A 26,057-nucleotide genomic window follows, 5' to 3' on the forward strand; every position below is an offset into this window, starting at 1 on the left:
CGAGGGAGCACCGCATCGAGCGCCTCTAGGGTAAGTGCGGCTCGGATGCGGGGGGACGGGAGAAGGGGGCGCGACCGCGCAAGGGGAGGAAGCGGCTAGGTTTTCAGTCGCTAGTGCTTCGTTTTTATAGGGGTACGCGAAATGTCCAACATACCCTCGGCGGACATCCAGTTTTACAGGCGGTGGCACGAATACTTCTACACTAAGTAACATACATACCACGCTCGCAGGCACAGCGGCTGACCAGCGTGGCCCACCAGGGATGGACCCACACGTCAGCGAGGCAACAAAGTAATTCTGGAGTAAGAAAAGGCAGTAAGAAAAATCGAATGGAAGCTACTATTCATTGTAGCAGTGTCGCCTCTTGATCCGACGGCCGATATCATCTGAGGGCGTGATCGGACGGCCAAGAATGCATCAAAACACCGATCCAACGGCCAGGAGCGCCGAGCGGTGAGGAGACTGGGTGGCTCATGCTATGCTTGTTTCTGGTAGGAGCAGATGATTGTTTTTCTTTTTAAAGAAGCTCCAACACCCTTTCTCCCTCTCTCTCAACAAAAATAAAAAAGAAAACAAAAAACTCGAGCTATCTGAAAAAAGAACTCAAGGAGGGAGAAGCATTTTTCTCCCCCTTCTTTCCTTCGTCCGCACTCCACCTCGTCGCCATGGATGCAGACCTCCTGCAGCGCTGCCTCGAGGCCGGCGGCCGCGACTTCCTGCTCCACCATCCTTCGTCCCCTCCCTCCCCCACATCCGCCTCTGCCGCCGCCGCCGCCTCCTCCTCCTCTTCTTCCATCCTCCAGTCCCTCCCCCTCCATGTGGTAAACCCTCTCCCCCTTCGCCCCCCTCTCTGTTCTCCTCCATTACTCCCCCCTTAATTCCACCCGCTGCGTTTGATGCAGTCATTCGACCGCGGCTACTACCTCCTCGTGAAGGCGATCCAGGAGCTGCGGGAGCGCAAGGATGGCCTTGTCGTCACCGTCGGCATCGGCGGGCCTACCGGCTCCGGCAAGACCAGGTAGATTAGAACCATATTCTCCCCCACCCCTGCGACCGTGTCGCGATGGCTGTTCGATGCTATCTATTTCGTTTGGTAAGGAGCTGATTGGTTGTTCATTTGGGGCTGGTGGTGCCGTGCTGCGCAGCTTGGCGGAGAAGGTGGCATCGGTGCTGGGGTGCGTCGTGATTGTGTCCATGGAGAACTACCGCACGGGGGCAGGGGCTGACGAGGGGAGCGACATCGACTCCATCGACTTCGACGCCCTCGCGTGCAACCTCCAGGTCCGTGTCCGCTTCTCTCGGAGCCGTTCAACATGCGGATGGGATTGGATGCGTGCAGCTTGTTTGCTTTAATGACGGGTCAGAGTGCAGCCAGAAATGGTGGGCGTGGATTCCCTGCTTGATCGTATTCTGAAGGCGTGTGTACTGTGTACTGGTTGTTGCTGTTGAAGGAGAATACCAGTACTAGTACAATTTATGCCTTCATGGGTGGCTGCATACGGGTAAAGCGGAGTTGTTTCCAGAAAGAGGAGTGCCCAGTTTCTAGTGTTAGTGACACTTTCTGTTATAGTCCTCTATGCAAGCAAATAATAGAACAGAGTCCAAAGACGCATATGCTCCGTGAAATTTGGCCGAACCACGAACTTCCGTATTGTGATTATTATTTGAAAATAGTAACCGTCCCATGCTAATTATCTTTTAGTCACCTCAGGAGTAAGGTCCAAGCCTAACTGTATGACTTATGATTCACATGTCCGACCTAACTGTATGACTTAGGATGCACATGCCCGAGAAGTCGACGGAAGATATGATCATGCCTAGCGGTCTTATACTATGTATGTAGTTGAATTAGAGAAGTTGCCATATAAATTTGGCAAGCAGAATATATGGGGGTAGCTAACATGGGAAAAGGGTTTAATACTTTAATTTGTATCTTTGTTGCACTATTGCTTTCCACCGCAACCCTCATACATCTGGATGCTGCAGAATATTTATACTCATACCAGCAGGGGTTATTAGAATGTTTGATTGTTTATGTATTTATTGTCTTGGCTCTGGAAGTAAGCACATGTTAGAAAAGAACCAAAATCTGTCTTAGGACTGTTTTCCGGCAAATGGTTCGGAGTGCTTCTTTCTGACTCTTGATTGTCTCTCAGAAGGAATCAGAATCATGTCAGCAGTGACCAAAATGCTACCAAAATATTAATAGAGGCAGAAAAATATATTTGATGGAACTGGATAATGCTTTTATCAGATAAATATGTTAATAATCTATCTCATGAGAGCAAGCATGATCACCTGCATCAATTATTATTTCAATGTTGTGCCTCCTAGGTATGCGATTTGACAGATATTTTTATTTTGACCTTGAAGACTGCAGGGCTTACACCCCACAGCATTTTATTAAAAAACAGAGCACAAATACAATGGTTCCTCAAGATGAGGAAAAGGAAAAACAGAAAGGAAAACTAGAGAAAGCTATACAAGGGGGGCGAAGAGACTATACCTAAGAATTACAAAACTAGAAACAAAAGACCTCCTCAAGGAGGTAGGAAATCAATCCACTTAAGCAAGGCATCTCTATGCTTCTTTTTGATTCTGTGGGAGAGGAGCGTTATATCATGAATGAAACCATTCCTCCATGCCCTGAAAGAAGGCCGAATATGCCTGAAAGCTCTGTCATTCCTCACTTTCCAAATATTCCACCAAGCAAGGAAGACCACTTCTACAAAAAAAGGCTTGCTGAAATCCTTTCTGGCATGCAAAGCCATTTCCACCATGTCATTGCAATCCTTCCAAACGATCTGCAGATAATTCCACACACGGACACTGAAATTGCACTGGAAAAAGAGGTGGTTTCTGTCCTCAAGTGCCCCAGTCGGACAGAGAACGCATTCAGGCCCATCATTAATCCTCCAATGCCTGCGTTGAATCATGTTCTTGGTGTTAACCCTGTCCATTATGACCAGCCAGGCAAACATTTTGATTGACATGGTGCAGCAGCTCTTCCAGACCCACCCCAAAATGGGATTTGCCACCACTGGCTGGTACACAAAGTCATAGAACTTCTTTGCAGTATAGTCTGACTTTTTACCATGTCTCCACACCCAGGAATCAGGGCAGCCACTGTCCAACTGGAATGTTCCCATCAATGAAGAAAGTTGTTGGAGCTCTTGGAAGGCTAGCTCAGACAGAGGCAAGGAGACCCTATTTCTCCTCTGTGAACATTAACAGAAGTAACTGCCCTAAATTTATCCATGAGTTTGCAGACATCTCTCCACCAAAAAGAACCACGTAGTGTTGTATCATGGGGGACTCTTTGGAAATAGTAAGAATCCCAAACCAAATGAACCATGGCACATCCAGTCTATTATAGAATTTATTAAGATGCTTTAGAAAAAGAGCTTCATTCTGCAAACCAAGGTTTAGGATTCCAAGACCACCCTTGGACTCGGGTCTGCAAACAAGTGGCCAGACAGCCAGGGAATGGCCCTTCTCCTGACCATATTTCCTCCATAAACATTGTCTCTGAATTCTTTCCAACTGCTTGAGAATACCCTGAGGAATTGACAAGCTGCAAAGGAAGTAGATAGGCAGGGAAGAAATTACTGAGTTTACCAATTGCAATCTACTCCCTTGAGGCAAAAACCATGAACTAGCTGTCAATCTTCTCTCCATGCAGTCCACCAGGGGGAGAAGGTCGTTAATTTTAGGTCTGGTAGTCCCCACTGGCAAGCCCAGATATGTAAAAGGCATTGTGCCTAATTGACAGCCAAAGAGGGCAGCTAAACATGTGGCATCAGATGCATTCACATTGATAGGATACATGGAAGATTTATGAAAGTTGATCTGGAGACCAGTTGCCTTTGAGAAAGAGCAGAGCACTGATTTCAGTGCCTCTAACTGGCACCTTTCAGCATTTAAAAAGAGCAATGTATCATCAGCATACTGTACTACAGGGAAATCTGGGTCATGAGTTAGCAATGGCAGACTTAACAAACCCTGCTGCAGTAGATCATTAATCATTGTTTGCAAGAGATCTGCAGCAATAACAAAAAGGAAAGGAGAAATAGGGTCTCCTTGCTTTACTCCACACTTGCATTTGAAATGGTTGCCAGGTACACCATTAAGCAGTACAGAGGAAGTTCCAGAAGACAACAACTGTTTAATCCATGTAATCCATGTATTGTCAAAACCTTTTGCCAAAAGGATCCTCAAAATTGCCTCATGCTGGATAGAATCAAAAGCCTTTTCAAAATCTAGCTTAAGCAGAAGAATGGGCTTTTTAGACTGATTGCACTGGTGGATGTACTCAAATGTCCAAGCAAGACAATCCTGTATTGTTCTTGATTTTATGAAACCATACTGGTTCTTATGCACACATTTGGTGATCTCCTCTTGAAATCTGTTTGCAGCTAGCTTGGTGAGAAATTTTAGACCAACACTAGTGAGTGATTTTGGTCTAAAGTCCCCCACACTCTCCGGAGTCTGCTTCTTTGGGACCAGTGTAATGAAAGCATCATTGAGATTTTCCAACTGAGCAGTTCCAGCATGAAACTCATGTACCAGCCTACTAAAATCAGCAGAGATGATGTGCCAACACTTCTTTAGGAAGAGTCCATTGAAACCATCAGGCCCAAGAGCCTTATCAATGGACATCTCCTTAATTACCTGTTCAATTTCCTTCAGTTCAAAAGGTTTGGTGAGCACTTCCAAGCCCTGTACTCTTGGGATTAAAGACAAGATATCCTCCTGTAAAGATATTGGCAAAACAGTACCCATTCTGCCCTTAAAGGAAATCAAGAACTCCTTGGCCATTTCCTCATGATCTGATGCAACAGAGCCATCAGACAACAACAGGCTAGCAATAGAATTCTTTCTATATCTCTCAGTTGCCATGGCCTGAAAAAACTTGGAATTTTCCTCTCCCACTTTGATATACCTGATGGTACATCTCTTCCTCCAATATAAATATTGCAGGTGTAAAAGGTGTTCATGGTGAAGTTTTTGTAACTTTTCTGAAGTTGGCCTCAGGTCTGGAGAGAGGTCTCATGTCCTCAAGATTATCCAACCAAAGAATCACCCAGTTGCACTTCTCAATCAACCCCTTGATATGGGATAAACCTTTTTGCCATTTCTTTAAAGCAACCGCAAGGCCTTTAATTTATCAACAATGATTGCTGAAATATGGGCCTTGTGAGAGGGCCTAGCCCAAACCTCCTGCACACAATCCAGGAAACCTGGCTGATGAACCCAATAGTTTTCAAACCTGAAAATATGTGCCTTTGGTATGGAAGTGCTGATATAAATTAAACATGGAACATGATCAGACACCGTTTTCGCAAGAGGAGTCACTTGTGTCCTAGGGTAGATGCTGATCCAACTAGCAGAAGTAAAAACCCAGTCAAGTTATTCCAGAAGAGGCATGTCTTGCATATTTGACCAGGTAAATTTTCTTCCCTTTAAGGGAAGTTCCAAAAGACCCAAGTGACCTATGATTTCATTGAAAATAAACATATCATTGACATCTCCACCAGGGAGATTCCTATTCTCAAGAGGTCGAATAAAGTTGAAATCCCCCATCAAAATCCATTTCTGTTCTGGTTCAATATCCAAATTATAAATCCAGTTAACAAACTCATCCCTCAATTCACCCTGACAAGGGCCATAAACATTCACTAGAAACCATTGCTCATTATTATGTACTGAGGTGAAGTGTATGACAATAGCATAGGGTTTCACATCCACCAGAGTACCATGAAACATGTCTGAGCGCCAAGCAGTTAAAAGCCCACCAGAAGCACCTCTCGAGGGGGACTCAACAATCAAAGCCAGAAGGACAGATGCTTTTAATATTTGCACGGGAGCAAATAGAAAGCTTTGTTTCTTGAAGACAAACCACAGCACATTGACTCTCAGTCACTTTTTCTCTGATAGAACGCTGTCTAGCATCAGAATTCAGACCTCGAACATTCCAACAGAAGATTTTCCAGTTACGCGTTGTCACACGATTCATTAACAACCGAATAAGAGTAATGTAAAAGAAGCATGACACACAATGTAATCCAACCCAAAAGATAACAAAGTTCAGTATCGCAGTCTGCAACATCCATAACAAGACCCAAAGCGACAATAAAAGTAGCAAATATAAGAGGCTCTCCAGGCCTAAACAAAGTAGCTAGCAGATTCATTTAAGCCGAAGATGAAGAAGAATCCTCCTTTGGATCAACCATAAGCTTGTCCGTCGATAGGAGGGAGGGATCAATCTCCAGCTCTGCTCCCCCAGCCTGCAAAACATGGATTGGAGTGTGTGGGGGAGCATTAGGCTGCTTGTCTTGGCCAGGGAGACCTGCAGAAATGGGCTGGGCCTCGTCATCCATGGGCTTGGAGCGAGGGCGTTTCTTCGTGGGCTGAAGAGAGAGCTGCTCAAAAACAACATGTTTGAAACCATCCAGTTTTGCCGCGCTTCTAGTGCAACGTCTGAGTGGCGTGTCCACAATAGGTGCCGGTACCTTCTTCCTTCCTCTCTGCTTTCTCTCCGCTGTTTGCTTCTGCACAGAAAAAACTACTGGTGAGGAGGAAATATCAGCAGGGACAGAATCAGCAGAATCAACAGACATGATCTCTTCAGGAGCCGGATCAGAATCCACAGGCAACTCCTCAAACAATGCCCTTGCCACTGGGCGCTTGACCACCACAGACTTTCTAGCAGGAGCAATAATGGGCAAAGATGCCACTCTTCCTGGATTCATCAAAAGCTATTGACCAGGAGCGCTTGGAGTAGATGATTGAGCCCATTAGCTTGAAGAAAATTGACCTTGGCACCTCTTTAACAGAAAAGTCAAACATCAGGTTCTGAAAAGACCTCTTCCAAATCATCTCCGGAGGGAGAGGAGGTCCTGCCACAATATGTGCCATGCCAATAAAAATCTCGTGGTGCTGAACGACAGGTGGCTGATAAGGCACAATTGCCAGCGGGTTCTCCATTAAGACAGGTTGCTGCAGAGGTTGAAGTTGTTGGTCAGGCAGAGGAGGAACATCTTGCTGCTGCAAATCATTACCCTGATCTTGCTGTTCCACAGAAACCGATCCATCCGGTTGATCAATCACAATGGAGACCTGATCTTGCTCTGGAGCTGCAGGCTGCGGGGCTGCTCCACCTCGGCATCATCTCCCCACAAGGCATTGCCCCAACCTTTGAGCTACATCATTCACAGGCGGAGGAGATTGAACAACAGGTGCATCATTCCATCCCAACATTGGGTATGGAGGCAGAATGAAAGGCAGATTATCCGGAACCAGATTGCCAGGCAACGGATGAGGATTCCCATCCAAGGGCATTGGGTCCTCATTGTTCGGCATTTGATCAGCAAAGTCTGCACCCAAAACATAACATGCAGCAGTCCACGATACTTGAGCACCACCCCATTCCGCATGGTCTCCAAAAACCACATCTCGTGGAACCAGAGGCGTATCTGGAAAGCTAGCTTAAACCAAAGTTCTGACAAGATAAGGATCTTCACTGTCCCAAGAGATAAACTTCCCAAAAGTGCCTACAGCTTGTGAGATGAACTCTGGAGTGCGGTAATCTAGGGGAATACCAATGAACATTAACCAGCCCTTACGAAAACCATGCGTCCCCTTGAAATTTTCCCCCTCATCATGCTTCATAAATCTAACAAATCGATCGTTGCCCAGCGGGAAAGGAGCATGCTGAATCAAGGTATATCTGACTGACGGATCCCTAACTTGGAACAGACCGACCCCACGAAACCACGGCTGAGCAGAGCGAACCAAAATACCTCTATCCTGCAAGAACTGCACAACTTCCTCACGCACCGGACCGAGTGGCCCCTCCGGGGCGGGCATCACCTCAGCGACCATGTAGTCCTCATGGCGACGGGGCGGGTGAGCTGCAGGCGTGAAGAAGGTGCGAGGAAGGCGACGGTCACCGCCGTTGATGATGTGGTGACCAGCAGGCACAAAGCGCTGAGGATCGAGCTCGTAGTTCACCATGGATGAGCTAGGAGCTTGTCTGGGGTTTTCTTTGGGTTGAGGAGAGGGAAGATGCAATGTGGGCGGCGGCGATGGGACTGGACAGTCTATCCCAATAACTCCGGCTCCCTTCCCATGACAAGCAGAGGATTCCAAGAAAATCGTATTTTGTTGCACAGAAATTGGCTTCCAAACCAATCCATTGGAGCGCGCGAAATCATTACAGTCCTGCCTAGAGTGACTCGGACGGGAGCAAGCCGCACAGACCACTCGCATTCCACAAGCAGCTTGGAGAAATCCAAGCCAAGGGTAGATCCACCAGATGAACCCATAGATGATGGGTATTGGCTTGATCCAGAGAAGACGCCGGAGAAGATCGCCAGAAGGGATCCACAGATTAGTGGATGAGAAGGGAGATCGCCGGGGAGGAGGTCAGGGCCGTGGTGGGTGGTGGGAGGGCCATCGCTCGCCGAGGAGTTTTCCTCGATTTGACAGATATTGTGAAATGGACTAGTAAAAGATATTAGCTTATGGCACGAAGACATGTATACATGAGCTACCTACCATCCTTAAGTTCCGTGCATATGTTCCTACTTGATTATGTAACTTGATCAACATGGCCACTGGCACAAAGCATATCTCACCTGTTGAGCATGCTCTTGGTATTGACTGGGCTCGGTCTTGTTCTTATGCATTTGTGTATGGGCTGCGTGATCTTGTTTTTCCTCTATACTTTTCATTTTGTGGTGTTTTACATACAAAATGTAGTGCATGATCTTTGTGGAGCACGCATTTGCATGATCAGAATATAGCTCAAATAATCCGGGGACCCAACAATCCAAATTTGCATTGGTTCTGATCTGCTTATTTGCAAATATATAATAAACCAAATTTCATTTCATTGGGTGAAATTTCAAAACATGCCTTTTGTGAATGAGTTTGCAATTCTGATCTTAAAAGATCAATCTCTCTGGTGTACCATTACTTATTAATTGAGCATCTAGCAGCCGATTGATTTGGTCTTGTTGGGCCATGCTTTACCAGCTGGAATACACAAATTGGAATTTCTGCTTTGTCCATGTTTCCAATGTTAGAGTTATAATATAAGTCATGTATACCCCTTTGTATTTATCCCGTAGTATAAGGGGTTTCCTGCATATGTACCACACCTGTACATGTATATATATCGGCCTATGGCCTCATGGGAATATAAGTTGCTTATTCCTAACATGGTATTAGAGCTTTAGGTCTCTTTTTCGCACGTGCAACTCGTGCTCGATCCCGTCCCTGCCGCCGCCGCGATTTTTCGTCGCCTCCGCCGGTCGCCTGGTGCCTCTCCAGCCCGTCCCCGCCGGCCGCCAGGCGCTCCCCCACGCTAGGCGCCGCTCCCGCCGCCCGCTGGGTGCCGCCGATCCCGCCTGGCGCTGCTTCTCCCGCTCGATCTCCAGGCGCCCGCTGGTCCTGCTCGGCGCCGAACTCCCGCTCGCCGTGCTCCCGCCTCGCTCGGCCCCTGCTCCCGCCTCGCTCGGCCTGCTCCCGCCCCGCCGATCTCCAGGGCCCCAGCCCGTCCCGCTTGGCGCAGCTCCCAGCTGCCCCTGATCGACGCAGCCAGCCGCTGGTTTCGTCCGGTTTCGATCTGCTGCTTTCGATCTTTGCAAAAAAAAAAGTCTGCTGCATCGGGCTTTGTTGCTGTTCCTCGCTGTCCGGTGATCTTCGATGGTACCAACTACACCGAGTTCGCTGGCTTCATGCGCATTCACATGCGTGGCATCCGTCTCTGGGGTGTTCTTTCTGGCGAGGTCTGCTGTCCGCCACGTCCGGTTCCTCCGGTGGCCCCTACTCCGCCGACTCCATTGGTTCTTCCTCCGGATGCTAATCAGGCCGCCAAGGATGCGGCTAAGGTTGCTGATGAGGCTGCTGATCGTGCCTATGATGAGAGGGCTTTGGCTTATGAGGAGGCTCTTCAGACGTATCATGGTGCTTTGTCTGTTTACACCCAGTGGCTTGATGATGATGCTGGTGCTGCAGCTGTTCTCACTGCTAGTGTTCTGCCTCAGTTTGCTTCTGAGTTTCTGGGTTTTCCTACTGTCTTCCAGATGTGGACCTGTCTTCGTCAGCGCTATGAGCCCTCTGGTGATGCCTTATACCTTTCTGTGGTTCGTCAGGAGCATGCTCTTCAGCAGGGTGACTCTACTGTTGACGACTTTTATGCACAGAGTTCTGCTATCTGGCGCCAGCTTGATTCTCTCCGCAGTGCTGGTTGTCGTACTTGCCCCTGCTGCCAGGCTGTCCAGGCCGATTTGGAGTTTCATCGCGTCTACGAGTTCTTGTCTCGGCTCCGTAAGGAGTTTGAGCCCCGGCGTGCTCAGTTGCTTGCTCGTGGCCGTATTTCTCTCATGGAGGCGCTTTCAGAGATTCGTGCTGAGGAGACTCGCCTACGTGGTGCTGGTTTGCTGGAGGTTCCCTCTGTGCTCGCTACTCGGGTTTCTTCCACTCCACCTGCTGCACCGCCCCATTCTCGCTCGAGTGCTCCGCCGCTCTTGCCCACTCCTTCTGGAGGCTCAGGTCGCCCCCGTTCACATTGTGACTACTGCAAGAATGATGGTCATATTGAGTCCCAGTGCTACACCAAGCGGAAACACCTGCGCAAGGCGCGATCATCAGGGACTGCGTCATCTCCCTCGCCAGCTTCAGCCATTGCTTTGACCGAGCAGGATATTCTGAGACTTAAGAGTCTGCTCGCGGCTTCAGGTTCTTCCTCGACGGGTACTGCTGGTTCTGTGACTGATGCTTCCCGCACTGAGCACCCGCCCTCTACACAGTCAGGTACATCCCCATGGGTTCTGGATTCTGGAGCTTCTTTTCATATGTCTTCTCATTCTTCCGCTTTGTCTTCTCTTCGCTCGCTGGATTCTCCTGTTCATGTCCTTACTGCTGATGGTACTCCACTTTCTGTTGCCAGTAGAGGCCATCTTTCTACTCCTTATTCTGTTCCTGATGTTGCTCATGTTCCTCGACTTACCATGAATCTGTTTTCTGCCGGTCAACTTACTGATTCTGGTTGTCGTGTCATCCTTGATGTTGACTCTTGTTCTGTCCAGGATCGTCGCACGCACACTCTGGTTGGGGCTGGCCCTCGCCGCCGTGATTCTCAGGGTCTTTGGGAGTTGGACTGGCTTCATGTTCCTTCCGCTGCCACCACCATCGCCAGTTCCTCCGCTGCTGTCGCTTCTTTGGTTCCTTCCAGCAGTGGCATCATCAACTTGGTCATCTGTGTGGTTCTCGATTATCGTCTTTAGTTCGTCGAGGCCTTCTGGGGTCTGTCTCAGGAGATGTCTCTTTAGAGTGTCAGGGTTGTCGTCTTGGCAAGCAGATTCAGCTACCATATTCTCATAGTGAGTCAGTGTCTCAGCGTCCTTTCGATTTAGTCCATTCTGATGTATGGGGTCCGGCTCCTTTCACTTCGAAAGGTGGTCATAAATACTATATTATTTTCATTGATGATTTTTCTCGTTACACATGGCTTTATTTCATGACTTCACGTAGTGAGGTGTTGTCTATTTATAAGCGTTTTGCTGCCATGGTTCATACTCAGTTCTCTTCACCCATTCGTGTTTTTCGTGCTGACTCCGCTGGTGAGTATATCTCTAAGATGTTGAGTGGTGTCCTTGCTGAGCAGGGTACTCTTGCCCAGTTCTCTTGTCCTGGTGCTCATGCTCAGAATGGTGTGTCTGAGCGCAAGCATCGTCACCTTCTTGAGACGGCTCGTGCTATGATGATCGCCGCCTCTCTTCCGCCTCATTTTTGGGCCGAGGCTATCTCCACTTCTGTCTATCTCATCAACCTTCAGCCATCTGCTGCTTTGCAGGGTGGTGTTCCTTTTGAGCGTCTGTTTGATCGCTCTCCCGATTATTCGATGCTTCGCTTGTTTGGTTGTGTTTGCTATGTTCTTCTTGCCCCTCGCGAACGCACCAAACTAACCGCTCAGTCTGTTGAGTGTGTCTTCTTAGGCTACAGTGATGAGCATAAGGGCTATCGTTGTTGGGATCCTGTCGGTCGTCGGATGCGTATCTCTCGAGATGTGACTTTTGATGAGTCTCGTCCTTTTTACCCACGCCCATCTTCCTCGGTCTTTTCCGTGGAGGATATCTCTTTTCTCACTTTTCCTGACTCCCCTATCACTCCCGTCGCGCCTGGTCTATATCTCAGCTTGATGTTAAGAATGCCTTTCTTAATGGTGAGCTGCGTGAGGAGGTGTACATGCAGCCACCACCTGGGTATTCTGTTCCTGATGGCATGGTGTGTCGTCTTCGTCGCTCTCTCTATGGCCTTAAGCAAGCCCCTCGCGCCTGGTTTGAGCGTTTTGCTTCTGTGGTCACTACTGCTGGTTTTTCAGCAAGTGTTCACGATCCCGCATTGTTTATTCACCTTTCTCCTCGTGGCCGGACTCTTCTTCTTCTCTATGTTGATGATATGGTCATCACTGGGGATGATCCCGAGTATATTGCCTTTGTAAAGGCCCGTCTTAGTGAGCAGTTTCTTATGTCTGATCTTGGACCTCTTCGCTATTTTCTTGGGATTGAAGTCTCTTCTACCTCTGATGGCTTTTTTATATCCCAGGAAAAGTATATCCAGGATCTTCTTGCTCGTGCTGCACTTTCTGACGAGCGCACTGTTGAGACTCCTATGGAGCTCAATGTTCACCTTCGTGCTACTGATGGTGATCCTCTCCCTGACCCGACGCGTTATCGTCATCTCGTTGGCAGTCTTGTCTATCTAGCTGTCACTCGTCCGGACATCTCTTATCCGGTTCATATCCTGAGTCAGTTTGTTTCTGCTCCCACATCGGTTCATTATAGTCATCTCCTTCGTGTTCTCCGATATCTTCGGGGTACGATCTCTCACCGTCTCTTCTTTCCTAGCTCCAGTTCTTTACAGCTTCAGGCCTATGCGGATGCTACGTGGGCTAGTGATCCTTCTGATCGCTGTTCGCTTTCTGCTTACTGTGTTTTTCTTGGCGGTTCTCTCATTGCCTGGAAGACGAAGAAACAGATTGCAGTTTCCCGTTCGAGTGCTGAGGCTGAGTTGCGAGCTATGGCTCTTTTGACGGCAGAGGTGACTTGGTTACTTCAGGACTTTGGTGTTTCTGTCACTACACCGACTATGCTCTTATCTGACAGTACAGGTGCTATCAGCATTGCGCGCGATCCTGTGAAGCATGAGCTCACCAAGCATATTGGTGTTGATGCTTTCTATGTGCGCGCTGCTGTGCAGGATCAGGTCGTTGCTCTTCAGTATGTGCCTTCCGAGTTACAGTTGGCGGATTTCCTGACAAAGGCCCAGACTAGAGCACAACATGGCTTTTATCTCTCCAAACTCAGTGTTGTTCCTCCACCATGAGTTTGAGGGGGGGTGTTAGAGTTATAATATAAGTCATGTATACCCCTTTGTATTTATCCCGTAGTATAAGGGGTTTCCTGCATATGTACCACACCTGTACATGTATATATATCGGCCTATGGCCTCATGGGAATATAAGTTGCTTATTCCTAACATCCAAAAGTAATGATTGCTCTTTTTATCTACACTTGATGTTCTTATCAAATCAATATTCCGTTTGTAACCACTGTTAGGTAATGGTTAATATTCTTGCTTGCTTGCTATATTGACAATTTTCTGCTTATTTAGGTGTATGACAAGTATCCTTACAATCATGTTTCTGAGCAGGATCTAGTGAAGGGCAAAGATACGTTGATGCCACTGGTTGATTTTCAAGAGAAGAAACGGACAGGATGGAGACAACTGAAGATTTCATCATCTGGAGTGGTGTGATATCTCAGACTACATGCTAGACATTATTCACAACCTTAGGATCAGATAATCTTGCTATATTGATACAAGTTATCCTTGTAGGTGATTGTTGATGGTGCTTATGCTCTGCATTCAACACTAAGGTCACTGCTCGATATTCGTGTTGCTGTGGTAAAACATTGGTTTGAAATCTTTTTGTTACATGACAATAGCAATGGCCCAAGTTAATGTTTAATCTTTTACACAATTTCAGGTTGGTGGTGTTCATTTTAGCCTGCTTTCTAAAGTTCAGCATGATATTGGAGATTCTTGTTCATTGGACTATCTGATTGATAGCATATTTCCGCTGTTCAGAAAGCACATTGAGCCAGACCTGCATCATGCTCAAGTATAAATATAATTTCTGTAATTCTCTGTTTTTCCTTTAGTTTGTAGCTACCATTTATACATTCAGTCTGGACATAACCTATTTGAGTTGCTGGTGCAGATTAGAATTGATAATAGCTTTGTCTGCTCATTCCGTGAACCGTACTACAAACTGAAATGCAAAAATGAGGTCAGCAATGGTTTACAGTTGATTAATAACATTGTGTATGCAGTTTTTTGTAATATAATGCAGCAGCTTTTGTTTACGCACTAGTTATGTAAACTACCTTTGATCGGAAGGTCTTAGGCTGAAAACCCCAAGCTGTTGAGCAAAGCCTGTTCTTTGCTAGTGGGTGTCAGAGCACCGAAACTGAAACATGGTGTTGCGCTGTTTACCTTAACAGCCCACCAGCATAGCTTGTCATCTTTGTTTACATTGACAATATTCCGTTCCTCTTCAGTTTCAAATGACTACTATGTGACAGTGCAAATCTACTTCTCTGTGGAATAGTAGATTGAGGTGTATAACATCATTGCTAGGACTTTAGTTGCTTATCGCTAGGTTTTTATGCAGTCAGAGCACTTTAACTTTGGTCATTAATGTCTTTATGAATGTTCCGATCAGATGTATGAAATTGTGAGTATAAGCCTTAAAAAAATGCATGTAATAATAAATTTATTGGGTTCTATAGATATATTTTAGTGGAAATTGTGGTTAAATTTGTACTTTGGAGACTGTATCAGTTTTTGAATTGTCATTTATTTGCATTTTGATGTAGGATAGTATTATTTAATTAAAATGCTCATTGCCTCATTGGTCAAACATTGATATATTGTCTGATGATGGATACAACCATATATTTTCATCCAGTCAGCATTAATTGCAACCATACTACTTCATCGTACTCTTACCTGATGTCCTAAAATGCATGGAATAAATAAACCTTTCAAAACTTTGACCACCAATATAACCATCTTGATTTGTCACATGAAAATGGTAATATTATATTTGTCATCAGAAGTAGTAGTTTCATATTATTAGAACTAGTAATAATCAAGGATGTGTGTGGAGACTGTCATTGGTCCAAAATTACAAGAAAAGGAAATGGAGGTGTACATATTGACACGGAACCTACAACCAGAATGTGCAGTTACTGTTGCTTAGGCCCCACTTGGATTGTCGGTTGCTTCCCAAATACCTCCGTAATTGATACAGACCTCCGGCCGTCGTTTTTATTCCAGACGGAAAACACACTGTGGCCCGTAATTTACACCTGTAAATTAAATCCGGGTGTATAAACTTACACCGAATCCAAGCGGGGCCTTAATTGTTGTTATGCCTACTGTTTTCTGGTATTTTGATTCTTTAACTTTGCCTATTGTCTTTGTAGTTACCAGATGGCCAGAAATTCTATTCTTTTGATAAAAGTAAATCAGAAACTGAGAAGTGCGTATCCTTTCTTCCTTCCTTTCTGAATTCATATTTACATTCATCCAGAGTTGTTCTGTTGATATCAAGTTCTCTGGTAGATTTATCATGCTTATGCCTGTTCATCATTTCAGTTTGTGACAATTGTTTGCTTAAACTATTTCAGCTTTATTGAGATGTACCTTAGGCCACCTTTTGCTTCTGAAGAAATTAAAATTGATGATTGGATTAAAGTTATGCAATGTGGTATAAGATACTACCTCTCTCTCGGGGACCAGAGGATTGTTGACAAGTTCTTTATTATCCGTCCAAAAGCTGAGTTTGAGGTAATGATCTTATCATCCTAAACTTCTGAAATTGTTAAATCGTATAATAACAACATGATATCTTCATTGAATATTCAAATTAGCCCCAACTACCAGGAAGAAAATTGGCGTTGACTTAGTGAGACCATCCACACTGTATGTGAGAGATAGAGGGCGTATGAGGGAGAGGCGCACGAAGGATTGTGGACGTGGGATTTTTTTCCCCCTTCGATCCGATCTGAAACATTGTGCAAAACAGGCTGATTCAAAGTAGGTCCCATTTTGTATGTTGACCAATTCACCGGAGATGGTCTAAGGTCAAATACTATGTGTTTGGCTGTTTACCAATGTTTGGAAGAGGCCAGACACAACTAAAGGTGTTTAGGCTATTGCATTATTGCATATTCACTTGCAGTTTCTTCTGCATGGCTTCCATCACTGATGAAAGCGGAAGAAAAAGAGAAGGATATTTGTTCTTCATTGATTTTATCCATTATAAATAACAAATACAACAGAGAAAGTGATATGTGTTAAAGTGGGTATTATTTATTGCTGGTTACTACCATAAATGTTTTTGTGAACTGTTATGCTGTTGTGCATAAACAAAATCAAAGTTGACATGGCTATTGATTTGTAAGAATGTCTGGCATAAATCAATTGAATTATGTGCCTTTGGTTCCATTTATTTCTGATGGATGTCTTACCTCAGAACTTCAGATTTCTCCAGTGTATATGAAATATGTAGGATTAAATAATTTGTTTTCAGTATTATCTTGCAAGATTTTCTAGTAACAGGCAACTGGAATAGAACAATTTTTTCTTTCTTTAGAACACATTACCAGATATATAACTGGAAGCTCTAGCTTCAAGCCTTCAACTTCATTTGTTTGGACAAAATTAAAAATAACCCAATAGTTAGGAATACTCTGTCTGTTCATGAATAGATGCCATTCCAGCATTCAAAAAATTGTTCTTAGATACATGTCGGTGTATCATTTCGAGATAACTTCACACCAATTTTTGCTTGGCATACCCCTCCTTTTGGCTATCTCTAATGCTTAGTATGTACTAGAGTTACAGGAATTACAACTGGATTTGACTCTCTTATGTGTTTGCCATTTTTTGAATGTGTCTCAGGTTGGACGGACAACTCTTGGAGGATTGTTGGCCTTGGGATATAGTGTTGTTGTTAGCTTTAAACGTACGTCCAGAACTGTCAAGAGAGATCAGTTATTAATCGCAGCAGAGACTATTGATAGCCTGAACGAGTCCTTTTTGGTATTAAAAGGGCCAAGTAGGAAGGTATGAACTCCTGCATACAGTTTTTTTTTTACATGATACTTGTATGGAACAACAATTACTTGGAAACCGTGATCACCCTTAACAACTAGTCTCTGTCATCTCTGGTACTTGCATGCCTATATCCTCATCCTGGTACTCTTAAATAATTTTGAAAGTTCTTGTGCTAAAACTGGAACCTTGACTCTTGCAGTACATGCTTGTGGACACCCTAGAAAAGCCTGATGTTTGTTTGCTTCTGGCTTGTAACAAATTTGGTCCTTTAAATGATCAATGGATCCAGTCTCCTCTTATCTGGAACATACTATATATTTATATGACTGAGTTGTATACTACATCCTCCTGCATCATCAATGATGCGGTGGATTCGTTCAGGGGAAACTATTGCGACACAGCCCGATTTTCCTCCAGTGCAAGCCGAATTGAGTTCAGCTAAGGTGCACCCATCCTGAGTCCAGCTATACGTCCGGAGTGACCCTAGACCAAGTTGAATATGTCACTTGTATGTTTAGCAGTCGTATTAGGGCAGGGTTCGTATTAAGAATCCCTTCCTGCGAATTTGAATCGCCATGGTTGGCTGATCTAAGCAAAAGATGGCGGCAGCAGCAGTAGAGTCAAGGATGAGTGGTGATCCTAGCGAAGGGAATGTGTCATGCATCAGCAAGAGCTAGGAATGCTAAGCGAGTCCTCCAGAAATGTGTAAGGCAGAGGAGGCGACGGTCTGTTGGTGGTAGTGGATGGTGTCACGCTGCTCAGAGAAGAGATCGATCGTGAGAGCGGCTAAAAGAATGATCTGAGAGGCCAAGGCCTTAATTGGCTCTCGTTACCATGTTAGAAGGATAGCAACTTGTACTACCATGATTCCCTAGGTTACATGTACAAGGTATTTGTACAGCAAACCTTTTACAACAGGGTGATACATGTAATGTCACGAAACTGTAATTGTCCATGGAGCTGAAGTTCTACGATTCCCCCCTTCTAGTTGAGCTATAAGGCTGTCTTGAACTTGTAGATGGCTGTAATTTCTAATTATGTTCTCAATTGATAAGCTTAGGGCTTTAACAGTGCTTTATTATTGCTTTTCTAGTGAAGGAAGGGTGCTTTTGAATTTTTAATTATTCGAATTTCCTTCAAGTCCTACATGTTAGAACCTTTAGGTGTCTTTCTAATTATGTTCTCAATTGATAAGATTAGCGTTTTAACAGTGTTTAATATTTCTTTTCAAATGAAGGAAGGGTGCCTTTTAATTCTAAATTATTCAAATTTCCTTCAAGTTGCTTTATTATTGCTTTTAAAGTGAATGAGGGGTGCTTTTGAATTCTAAATTATTCGAATTAACTTCCAAGTCCTACATGTTAGAACCTTTAGGTGTCTTTTGATGTTCGTTATCATTGAACTTCAGATGCATTTGGAAAATGTTACTTACTTGCATAATTTAGATTGTTGCAGCAGAAGCTTCTAATCTAGGCATAAAGGGTCCGTGGATAACAAAGTCCTACTTGGAAATGATCCTGGAGAGCAAAGGTAGAAGTCTTGTTTAACTATTTTGTATTTCCAGTAAAAGCTGTCTGCTAATATGTATCTTGTTTGTTTTTAGGAGTTCCACGAGTTAATACACCCCCACCAGTCTCCAGCACACTACTGACTGACAGTCAAGAAAAGAAAATTGCTGTGCCTAAACCAATTCGTGTTCTTACCGATAGAGTTGCAAATCTTGATGACTTTGTGCAACCATGGACTAGGTCTCCACCCAAAAAGTTTGACCAGGAACCTTCTCTGGGAAAATGGCAGTTTATTCCAGGTTTTCAACTTTTCACTTCAGACCAGAAATCTGTGATGCATTTTTCCACACGTTATCTATATGGAAAAGGAGAAGCCCGTCTTTCCGTTTCTTCTCGTTGGAGTACCAACTCCAGGGTTTTCCTCTGTACAATATCTCATGATTATCTCTAACGCGTTCTCAGATTCTTCTTCAAGAGGTAACATCCAGCTAGCACCCCTGCCAGATTCTTATGACTTAGATAGGGGTCTTCTTCTATCAGTTCAAGCAATTCAGGTAAGGTACCACACATATTTTTTCGGGCAGTAGTTTATGCATACGCAGATCTAAGAATGTTCCATTAATCGTTGTCTTTCAGGCAGTGTTGGAGACCAAAGGATTTCCTGTCATTGTTGGGATTGGTAATGGATGTCCCTTTTGGCCTTACCTTATCTAGCGGACTGATGTAGTATTTTAAGTAAAATTTATAGGCCAAGTATCTCCTTTAGGATTGTTGACAAGTACTTAAGACCCATACCACTTTGCTGGCACAACTCAAAATGTTAAGCCCTTTGCCTCAGATATTCTTGGTAGCAATTTCACATTCCCGTGTTCACTTTATGGTGTCACCATCACTCAAGTGTTTTTGAAACCTAAGTTACTCCCAAGTTTCACCTCATCATAATTGAATCGATATCTTTTACACGTACTGTACTGCATGACTGCCGCAATAAGGGAAATTCTAATAGTTTTTAAGAAAAAACATGTGATAGTTATGCCATTTGCTTACAAGTCATGTCAACTGTGCTGGATTCATGGCGCATTACAGTCCATGCCTGTACAGTTTTTCTTTTAGGAATAACTGGTGTTCAAGTGTCTCTTCTTGCTTGTGTTTTGATACCAGTACTGGCTGCTTGTACCTTTCTGGTAATCGAATAAACATACATGTGTACTGGAAAAACTGTCTGCTAAACAGAGGCAGCCTTTCTATTTACTAAATCTAACTACTATACCTGTCAAAAGATAAGTTAAAAGGAATTAGATAACAGTTAGAAGGTCAGAATTCATATCGCACAATTTGTAAATCGTACCAGTCAAAATAAATTCAGTATGTATTTATTTGGTAATAACCAAATCAATCGAGGTGGAAAACAAATGCAAATTAATAATAATCTTAGTTTAGTGTAATTGAAAATAATAGCCTTAAAGAAAGTTACTCTTTATTTTAGCCTGTGGGACTGCACCGGTTTATGACTAGTTTATTACTCCTTCCGTCCCATAATATAAGAGGGTTTTTGACACTACACTAGTGTAAAAAACGCTCTTATATTATGGGACGGAGGGAGTAGAACTTTATAGCAAAGATCTATGTTTCTCTCCCTCTCATTGAAAGTTTCTTCTCTAGGTGTTTAAGTTGTCAATATTTACCTGCCCTTATTTGTAGGTGGTCCTAGTGGATCGGGAAAAACAAGTTTAGCTCAGAAGATGGCCAATATAATTGGTTGTGAAGTTATAAGCTTGGAAAGCTATTACAAGCCTGAGCAAGTGAGGGATTATAAATATGATGAGTATAGCTCATTGGATATTGCTTTGCTGACTAAGGTGATGCCATATTCGTGAATTAAATCCACAGATTTTTTGGGTGCGAATTGACAAAATTGACCCTCTATTGAAAGTTCCAGCCAAAAATGACCCTAGTCTGAAACTTTAACCAAATCTGACTCTTTTGCTCAGCGCCAGCCACCCTGGCTCTCAACTTCACTGGGTCAGCACCATGCTTCTCGGTGCTGAGAAAAACCTAGCATTTTTTGCGAGCCAAACGATGATACGCATGTCAGCGTCACGGTTGCCGGAGCTAAGCTTTGAGTGCTCAGCGCCATTCTCTTTGGCGCTGAACAGGTAGTGAGAGCAAGCATGCAGAGCAAAGCAAGTGAGCAACACAAAAAGGCATTTCCTAATATTTATCACTAGGTTGTGACTATTGTTGACTTGTTCCTGCCCCCCTAGTACTAGTACTACCATGCAGGCAGCAGCTTTACATATTTTTATGTACCTGCTGAAACATGGCTCCTGATCCTGCTACCCTGAGTTAGCATTACCTTCTTTATTCGCCATGCTTTGCCCCGCACGATTGTTTCTGCCCGGAAGCTGCACTCCTGCCTTGAGTCAGTATTCTTTTTTAATTCGCCATGCATTTCTTCTGCATGATTTGCTCACTACCTGCGCAGCTCCAGTGTGAATGGTGACAGTGCCTCTGGCCTACAAAACGCCTTTTGGGTCACAAAAAAGCCAAGTTTTTCTCAATGGCAAGATGTAAAGTGCTGACCTAGCCAAGACCATCATCGGAATGGTTGGTGCTGAACAAGAGGGTTGGATTTGGTTAAAAGTTTTGGACTACGGTCACTTTTTACCGATATTTCCACAAGAGAGTCAATTTTGTCAAAAACACCACTTATTGTGTATTGTCAAGTGAATTTCGAGTTCCTGTGCCAGAAGATATAGGATTGCTTAATCTTAAATTTCTTAACATGCTTCCAAATTTCCGGCCATGCAAACTTAGTTGAAGAGCTGGGATTCCGTTAATTTGTCGTAATCAGCGGATTTACCAGATTTGTTGCCTACAAAACTGAACAGAGCTCGTGCCCAGTCGCACCATGACTGCTGCCCCAAACACAGGTCTGACTGCCTCAACTGGTGGTTCAAGTGGTCGCTCCCTTGGAATCATCTCTAGCTCTATCCCAGCCTATTGCCCCTAATATAGCCTATGCCGCCTTTACACAGGCTGCCGTAGTTGTGATATCAAATCTGGTCGCCGCTCCCTTGGAACGTGTTCGTGCTGCCACCATGGGGCATCCACCCAGGGGTGGGCATTCACCATTCGGTTTAAACTGAAATTTAGTCAGGTTAATTTGGTCTATTCTAATATATTTTCAGCAAATTCCAACAGAAATAGCTGCCAAAATCAGATACTCCGAAAACAGAAAGGCCGATCCTTTTTTTGGTTTGTTGGTTCAGTTTACTGGTCAACCGAACAATATCAGATCAGCCGTCCTCGCCACTAAGGTTGCAAAAAATATCACTTCCAAGACCATGCCTCCGTGGAGTGACCGCCTTCATCCTTGTTGATGTTATCTGTGATGCTCCCGACGGCCCTACCATGCCCATTTACCCACCAAGGTGCAGCACTGGGTGGCTTTGTGACTAGTGTGGCTGCATGGGGAACAAGGGGGGGATGCCACCGCCAGCTGGAGCGTGGCCACCGGCAACTAGAGTGGAGCCGTGTTGCTAAGGTGTGGGACTTTGGGGTATGCCAGGACTCAGAAGCTTGGTGGCGGCACGATGAGTGTCTCAGACTGATGGGCATACGACTTTAGGAGGGCGATGGGCTTAGGCTAGCAAAATGCTGATTGATGGCTATTGGGCTGCCCAGTAGTAGCCTTTTAGTAGGTTCGGCAGTAAAGCTGTTGGAGCTATGTTGGTTGGATCAGCGAAGTTCGTTTCCAAGACACAAAAACCAAATTAAGTGAAATAAATTTGCTTCATCATAAATGCAAAACTGAAAACCGAATCAACAGCAAACTTGGTTTCGGTTTAATGGTTATTTTTCCCACCCCTGTATATCTACCAAGATCAGATGTCTTCCTCTACATTGTGCTGGTAATACCAATTGGCCACCGGGTCCTCTCCAAGTCACGCCACTGCCACTGGGGCTACTCTAACGTCAGCTCCGCCTCGGCTCTTCTCCTGCCTTGGGCAGCACTTAGCAGGTTGGTGATCGCCACCAGTTGGTCTGGTTTAGGTGATGCTGGCATTGTTGTTGTGGGTCCATTTGAGGGTTGCCATGGCTTCACCTCCTCGAGGAATGCCGCCATTGCCTCTCTACAGGGCATACTTGGCAACTGTTATCAACTACCACAATGGCTCTTGCTGTAACACTACCGACGGTATTAGGTAATGTGTGTTGTCTCCCGCTCCAGTACTTGCTCCACCATCTTTGCTCGCTTGGCCTCATCGAGTCATAAGACTTACTGTATTTTGGATCATGGTGCCTCCTCCTGGATGGCATGAGACACTTCTCTGGGTCATACTAATCTTCTAGCTATTTACTTGTCTTTTTCAGACATGTGATCGTACAATCGATGCCTGCACCTGCCAGAACTCTTTTGTCTCATTTCCCTACCTGTGCAGTTCCCCATATTCCTCAGCTTGCTATGCAGCTTATCTCTATCGACCATCTTTCTGATCTTGGTTTGGCAGCTCCTGCTTTCTTCTGTCAAACAGCAGCACTAGTTGGTAGTGGTTGGTGGTCGCTGCTGTCGAGATCCGTGATAACACTACATCATTGGCTGACTTCACATTCTTTCGCTTCCGGTACATCGCATACCATTGCTTCTTCCTTGCACACTGTCACTGCTTTTGATACCACCACCATGTGAAGCTTTGCTCATTGGCACAAACGTTTTGGTCACCTGTGTGGATCACGTCTTGTGTCTGGCTACGACCTACAAACTTGGTGAGCAGGCACAACTCCCCTGCCTTTCCAGGCACAATGTTTCCACTCCCCTCTTTGGATCTTCTTCACTCAGATGTCTGGGGTCTGGCCCCTTTCATTTCAAATTGGGCCATTGCTATGTGATCTTCATCAGATTTTTGTGCCTATTGTCAGGCTCCTTCGTACAAATACAATGAACTTCATTGTTTTGGCGGTGTTCGTAGCAAAAGGGAGAAAATAATGTTCTTTTAGTCAACATAGGTATCAAGGATCACATCATTCTGTTTGCAGCCGTTTCGCATTTTGTTTTTGACTTATGCTGTTTAGATTCTTTGTACACATGGTTTGAGTAAGTATGTAGTATGTTCTCCCTTCCTGCCCGTTAAATGAATCCTTTCTTTGCACTGCAGAATATTAAGGAGATTAGAAATACTCATAAAGCAAAAGTCCCTTGCTTTGACTTTGAGAAGTTCAAAAGAAATGGATTCAAGGAGTTCCAAGTGTCCGAGGAATGTGGAGTGGTAAACTAACTCATCTAACACTTCTGTAGTTCATTTGAGTACCTTTTGTTATGGTTCATTTTGCTCAGCAGGGAGTGCCTTGCCGCCTTGGTGAATAATGAGTTCAGCAGGGAGCAATTTTTCCAGTTCTTATTTCTTAATAACTGTCTCTGTAGCTTGGTACTTGTTAAGATCCCAATGCTTTGCCACAGATAAAAATCGATGATAAAAAATCACTGTAGTGCTATGTTTCAGACTTCCAGCCCAACATTATTTGTTCATGCCCTTAGATTTTTACACATTACAGCTTAGCCTAAATTGTTTCTTGCCTTGCTTTTTTCGACTACCAGGTAATCTTTGAAGGTGTCTATACTTTGCATCCTGCCATAAGGAAATCACTGGATTTGTGGATTGCAGTTGTAAGACTCCGTGTTTTAAATATTGAAGAATTGTTGGCCTAGTCACATTATCTGCTACTTCATTATATTTATATCTGGAGATTAACTATATTCCTTGTACTAGGTTGGGGGAGTTCATTCTCATCTTATTGCAAGAATACAGAGAGACAAGAATCGTGCTGGCTTTTCTATTTCCCAGAATGAAATTATGACCACTGTGTTTCCGCTGTTTCAGCAATACATAGAACCACATCTTGTCGATGCTCATGTTGGTACAAGAGACATGAGTGTTAACTTATTTGATTTATGCCATATGTGAAAGTGGTCTGGACTCATGAAATATTTCTTCTTTATGTACTTTGCAGCTTAAGATTCAAAATGATTTTGATCCTGTGCTTTCTCCTGAAAGCTCGCCTTTTGTATTAAAAAGCACAAAACAGGTAAGTTATGCAGCTCTATTTGTCACTCTTCATGTTTCCATTGGTTTGAGTTTTTTTCCCTTTTATTTATTTTAAAAATAGGTATCCTACCAAGACATACTAAAAGTGCTTGATGGTAGTAAGGTCTGCAGCTCTGTCCAGAATTTTACTGATGTGTACTTAAGACTTCCTGGCATACCATCAAATGGACAGCTGACAGAAGGTGAGTGTATTAGGGTCAGAATATGTGAAGGAAGATTTGCAGTGTTAATACGAGAGGTTTGTCTACCTTCCACATTTCCATTTTTCATTCTGTTTTATTGACTCAGTTCAATGGCATGTTACCATCTCATCTCTTCTATTTATCCAGCCTATAAGGGAAGGGAATTTCATTATCCAGCCAAAGGTTGATTTTGATATTAGTGCCAGTACTGTGGCAGGACTGCTTAAGCTTGGGTACGTTGTGTGTTGTATGGCATTTTCCTTCACCTGTCATACTTTCATAAGAAATTCGTGAAGTCCATGTGATACTTGAGCAGATTGTCTTGGAAAGTTCCTATACTTGTCTAATGGGCCAGTGAGATCATTTCTAATATAATTAATGTTACAGATGGATTAGTAATAAGATGCTATATCATATAACGACAATATGATCTCTTCCCTCTAAAATTCCACATCGACTTGCCATCACTAGACCCTTCAACCACATCATTCAAACATATAGCTAAATGCATGCAAATAACAAAAGCAGAACATTGTTCAAAAGTGGCCTGAGTTGTGACTTTTGATGCATCGAGATCTATGTGTAGTTTAGGGACCCACTGTACAATTTTACCTTCATTAATTTTGTAACCAAGTGCATTTTCCTATCTTCTTGAAATATGCTCCAGTATCCAACATGAGGATGATCCGTCCAGTGGTCCTTATGCTGCCGGCTTGGTAGTTTGTAGATCTGCAATAGTTAGTGTTGTTTTTTGAGGAGGGATGTTAATAGTATTATGTTTTTTTTTTTCTAGACTAGTGTCAAAAACGCTCTTATATTATGGGACAGAGGGAGTACGTAGTAGTCATGAGTCATTGTAGCATTGACTACATCTTTTTTCCTTTGTGCTGTGCAATACAACAAACCCGTTCATAACAGTTCAGTAGTTGATCAGTCGGGAACTGATTTGTTGCATATGGTTGCTGGAAATTTTAGGAGATATTAGTTGGTAAAAGAATGTTGTGGCAATATATCTAGAAATCTAAAACTTCTGCTGTGTGATCACTCACGAAAATGTGTGA

General features: G+C 44.1%; 1 protein-coding gene across 6 annotated transcripts in view; it reads left to right on the forward strand.

Moving 5' to 3' along the window:
- Positions 1–544: 544 nt before the first annotated feature.
- LOC123053012 (uncharacterized) overlaps positions 545–26,057 on the forward strand; it is a 30,052-nt gene continuing 4,539 nt past the window's right edge. For 4 of the 6 annotated variants that reach the window (XR_006425263.1, XR_006425262.1, XM_044476381.1 and 1 more), the window contains exons 1-21: positions 545–821; positions 903–1,018; positions 1,146–1,281; positions 13,723–13,821; positions 13,909–13,977; positions 14,060–14,194; positions 14,294–14,362; positions 15,564–15,619; positions 15,768–15,927; positions 17,044–17,208; positions 18,645–18,729; positions 18,803–19,006; positions 19,170–19,261; positions 19,344–19,386; positions 20,409–20,566; positions 23,867–23,977; positions 24,307–24,375; positions 24,479–24,622; positions 24,720–24,794; positions 24,876–25,052; positions 25,144–25,229. Coding sequence is in view for 4 of the 6 variants with exons in the window: in XM_044476381.1 (XP_044332316.1) it covers positions 666–821; positions 903–1,018; positions 1,146–1,281; positions 13,723–13,821; positions 13,909–13,977; positions 14,060–14,194; positions 14,294–14,362; positions 15,564–15,619; positions 15,768–15,927; positions 17,044–17,208; positions 18,645–18,729; positions 18,803–19,006; positions 19,170–19,261; positions 19,344–19,386; positions 20,409–20,566; positions 23,867–23,977; positions 24,307–24,375; positions 24,479–24,622; positions 24,720–24,794; positions 24,876–25,052; positions 25,144–25,229 (2,405 nt within the window). In the remaining 2 variants the exon portion in view is untranslated. Of the gene's footprint in view, positions 822–902; positions 1,019–1,145; positions 1,282–13,722; positions 13,822–13,908; positions 13,978–14,059; positions 14,195–14,293; positions 14,363–15,563; positions 15,624–15,767; positions 15,928–17,043; positions 17,209–18,644; positions 18,730–18,802; positions 19,007–19,169; positions 19,262–19,343; positions 19,387–20,408; positions 20,567–23,866; positions 23,978–24,306; positions 24,376–24,478; positions 24,623–24,719; positions 24,795–24,875; positions 25,053–25,143; positions 25,230–26,057 lie in introns of all 6 variants that reach the window. The other 2 variants (XM_044476383.1, XM_044476384.1) reach the window with 2 other exon arrangements.

Source organism: Triticum aestivum, chromosome 2D (genome assembly GCF_018294505.1).
Source record: "Triticum aestivum cultivar Chinese Spring chromosome 2D, IWGSC CS RefSeq v2.1, whole genome shotgun sequence".
Taxonomy (NCBI): domain Eukaryota; kingdom Viridiplantae; phylum Streptophyta; class Magnoliopsida; order Poales; family Poaceae; genus Triticum; species Triticum aestivum.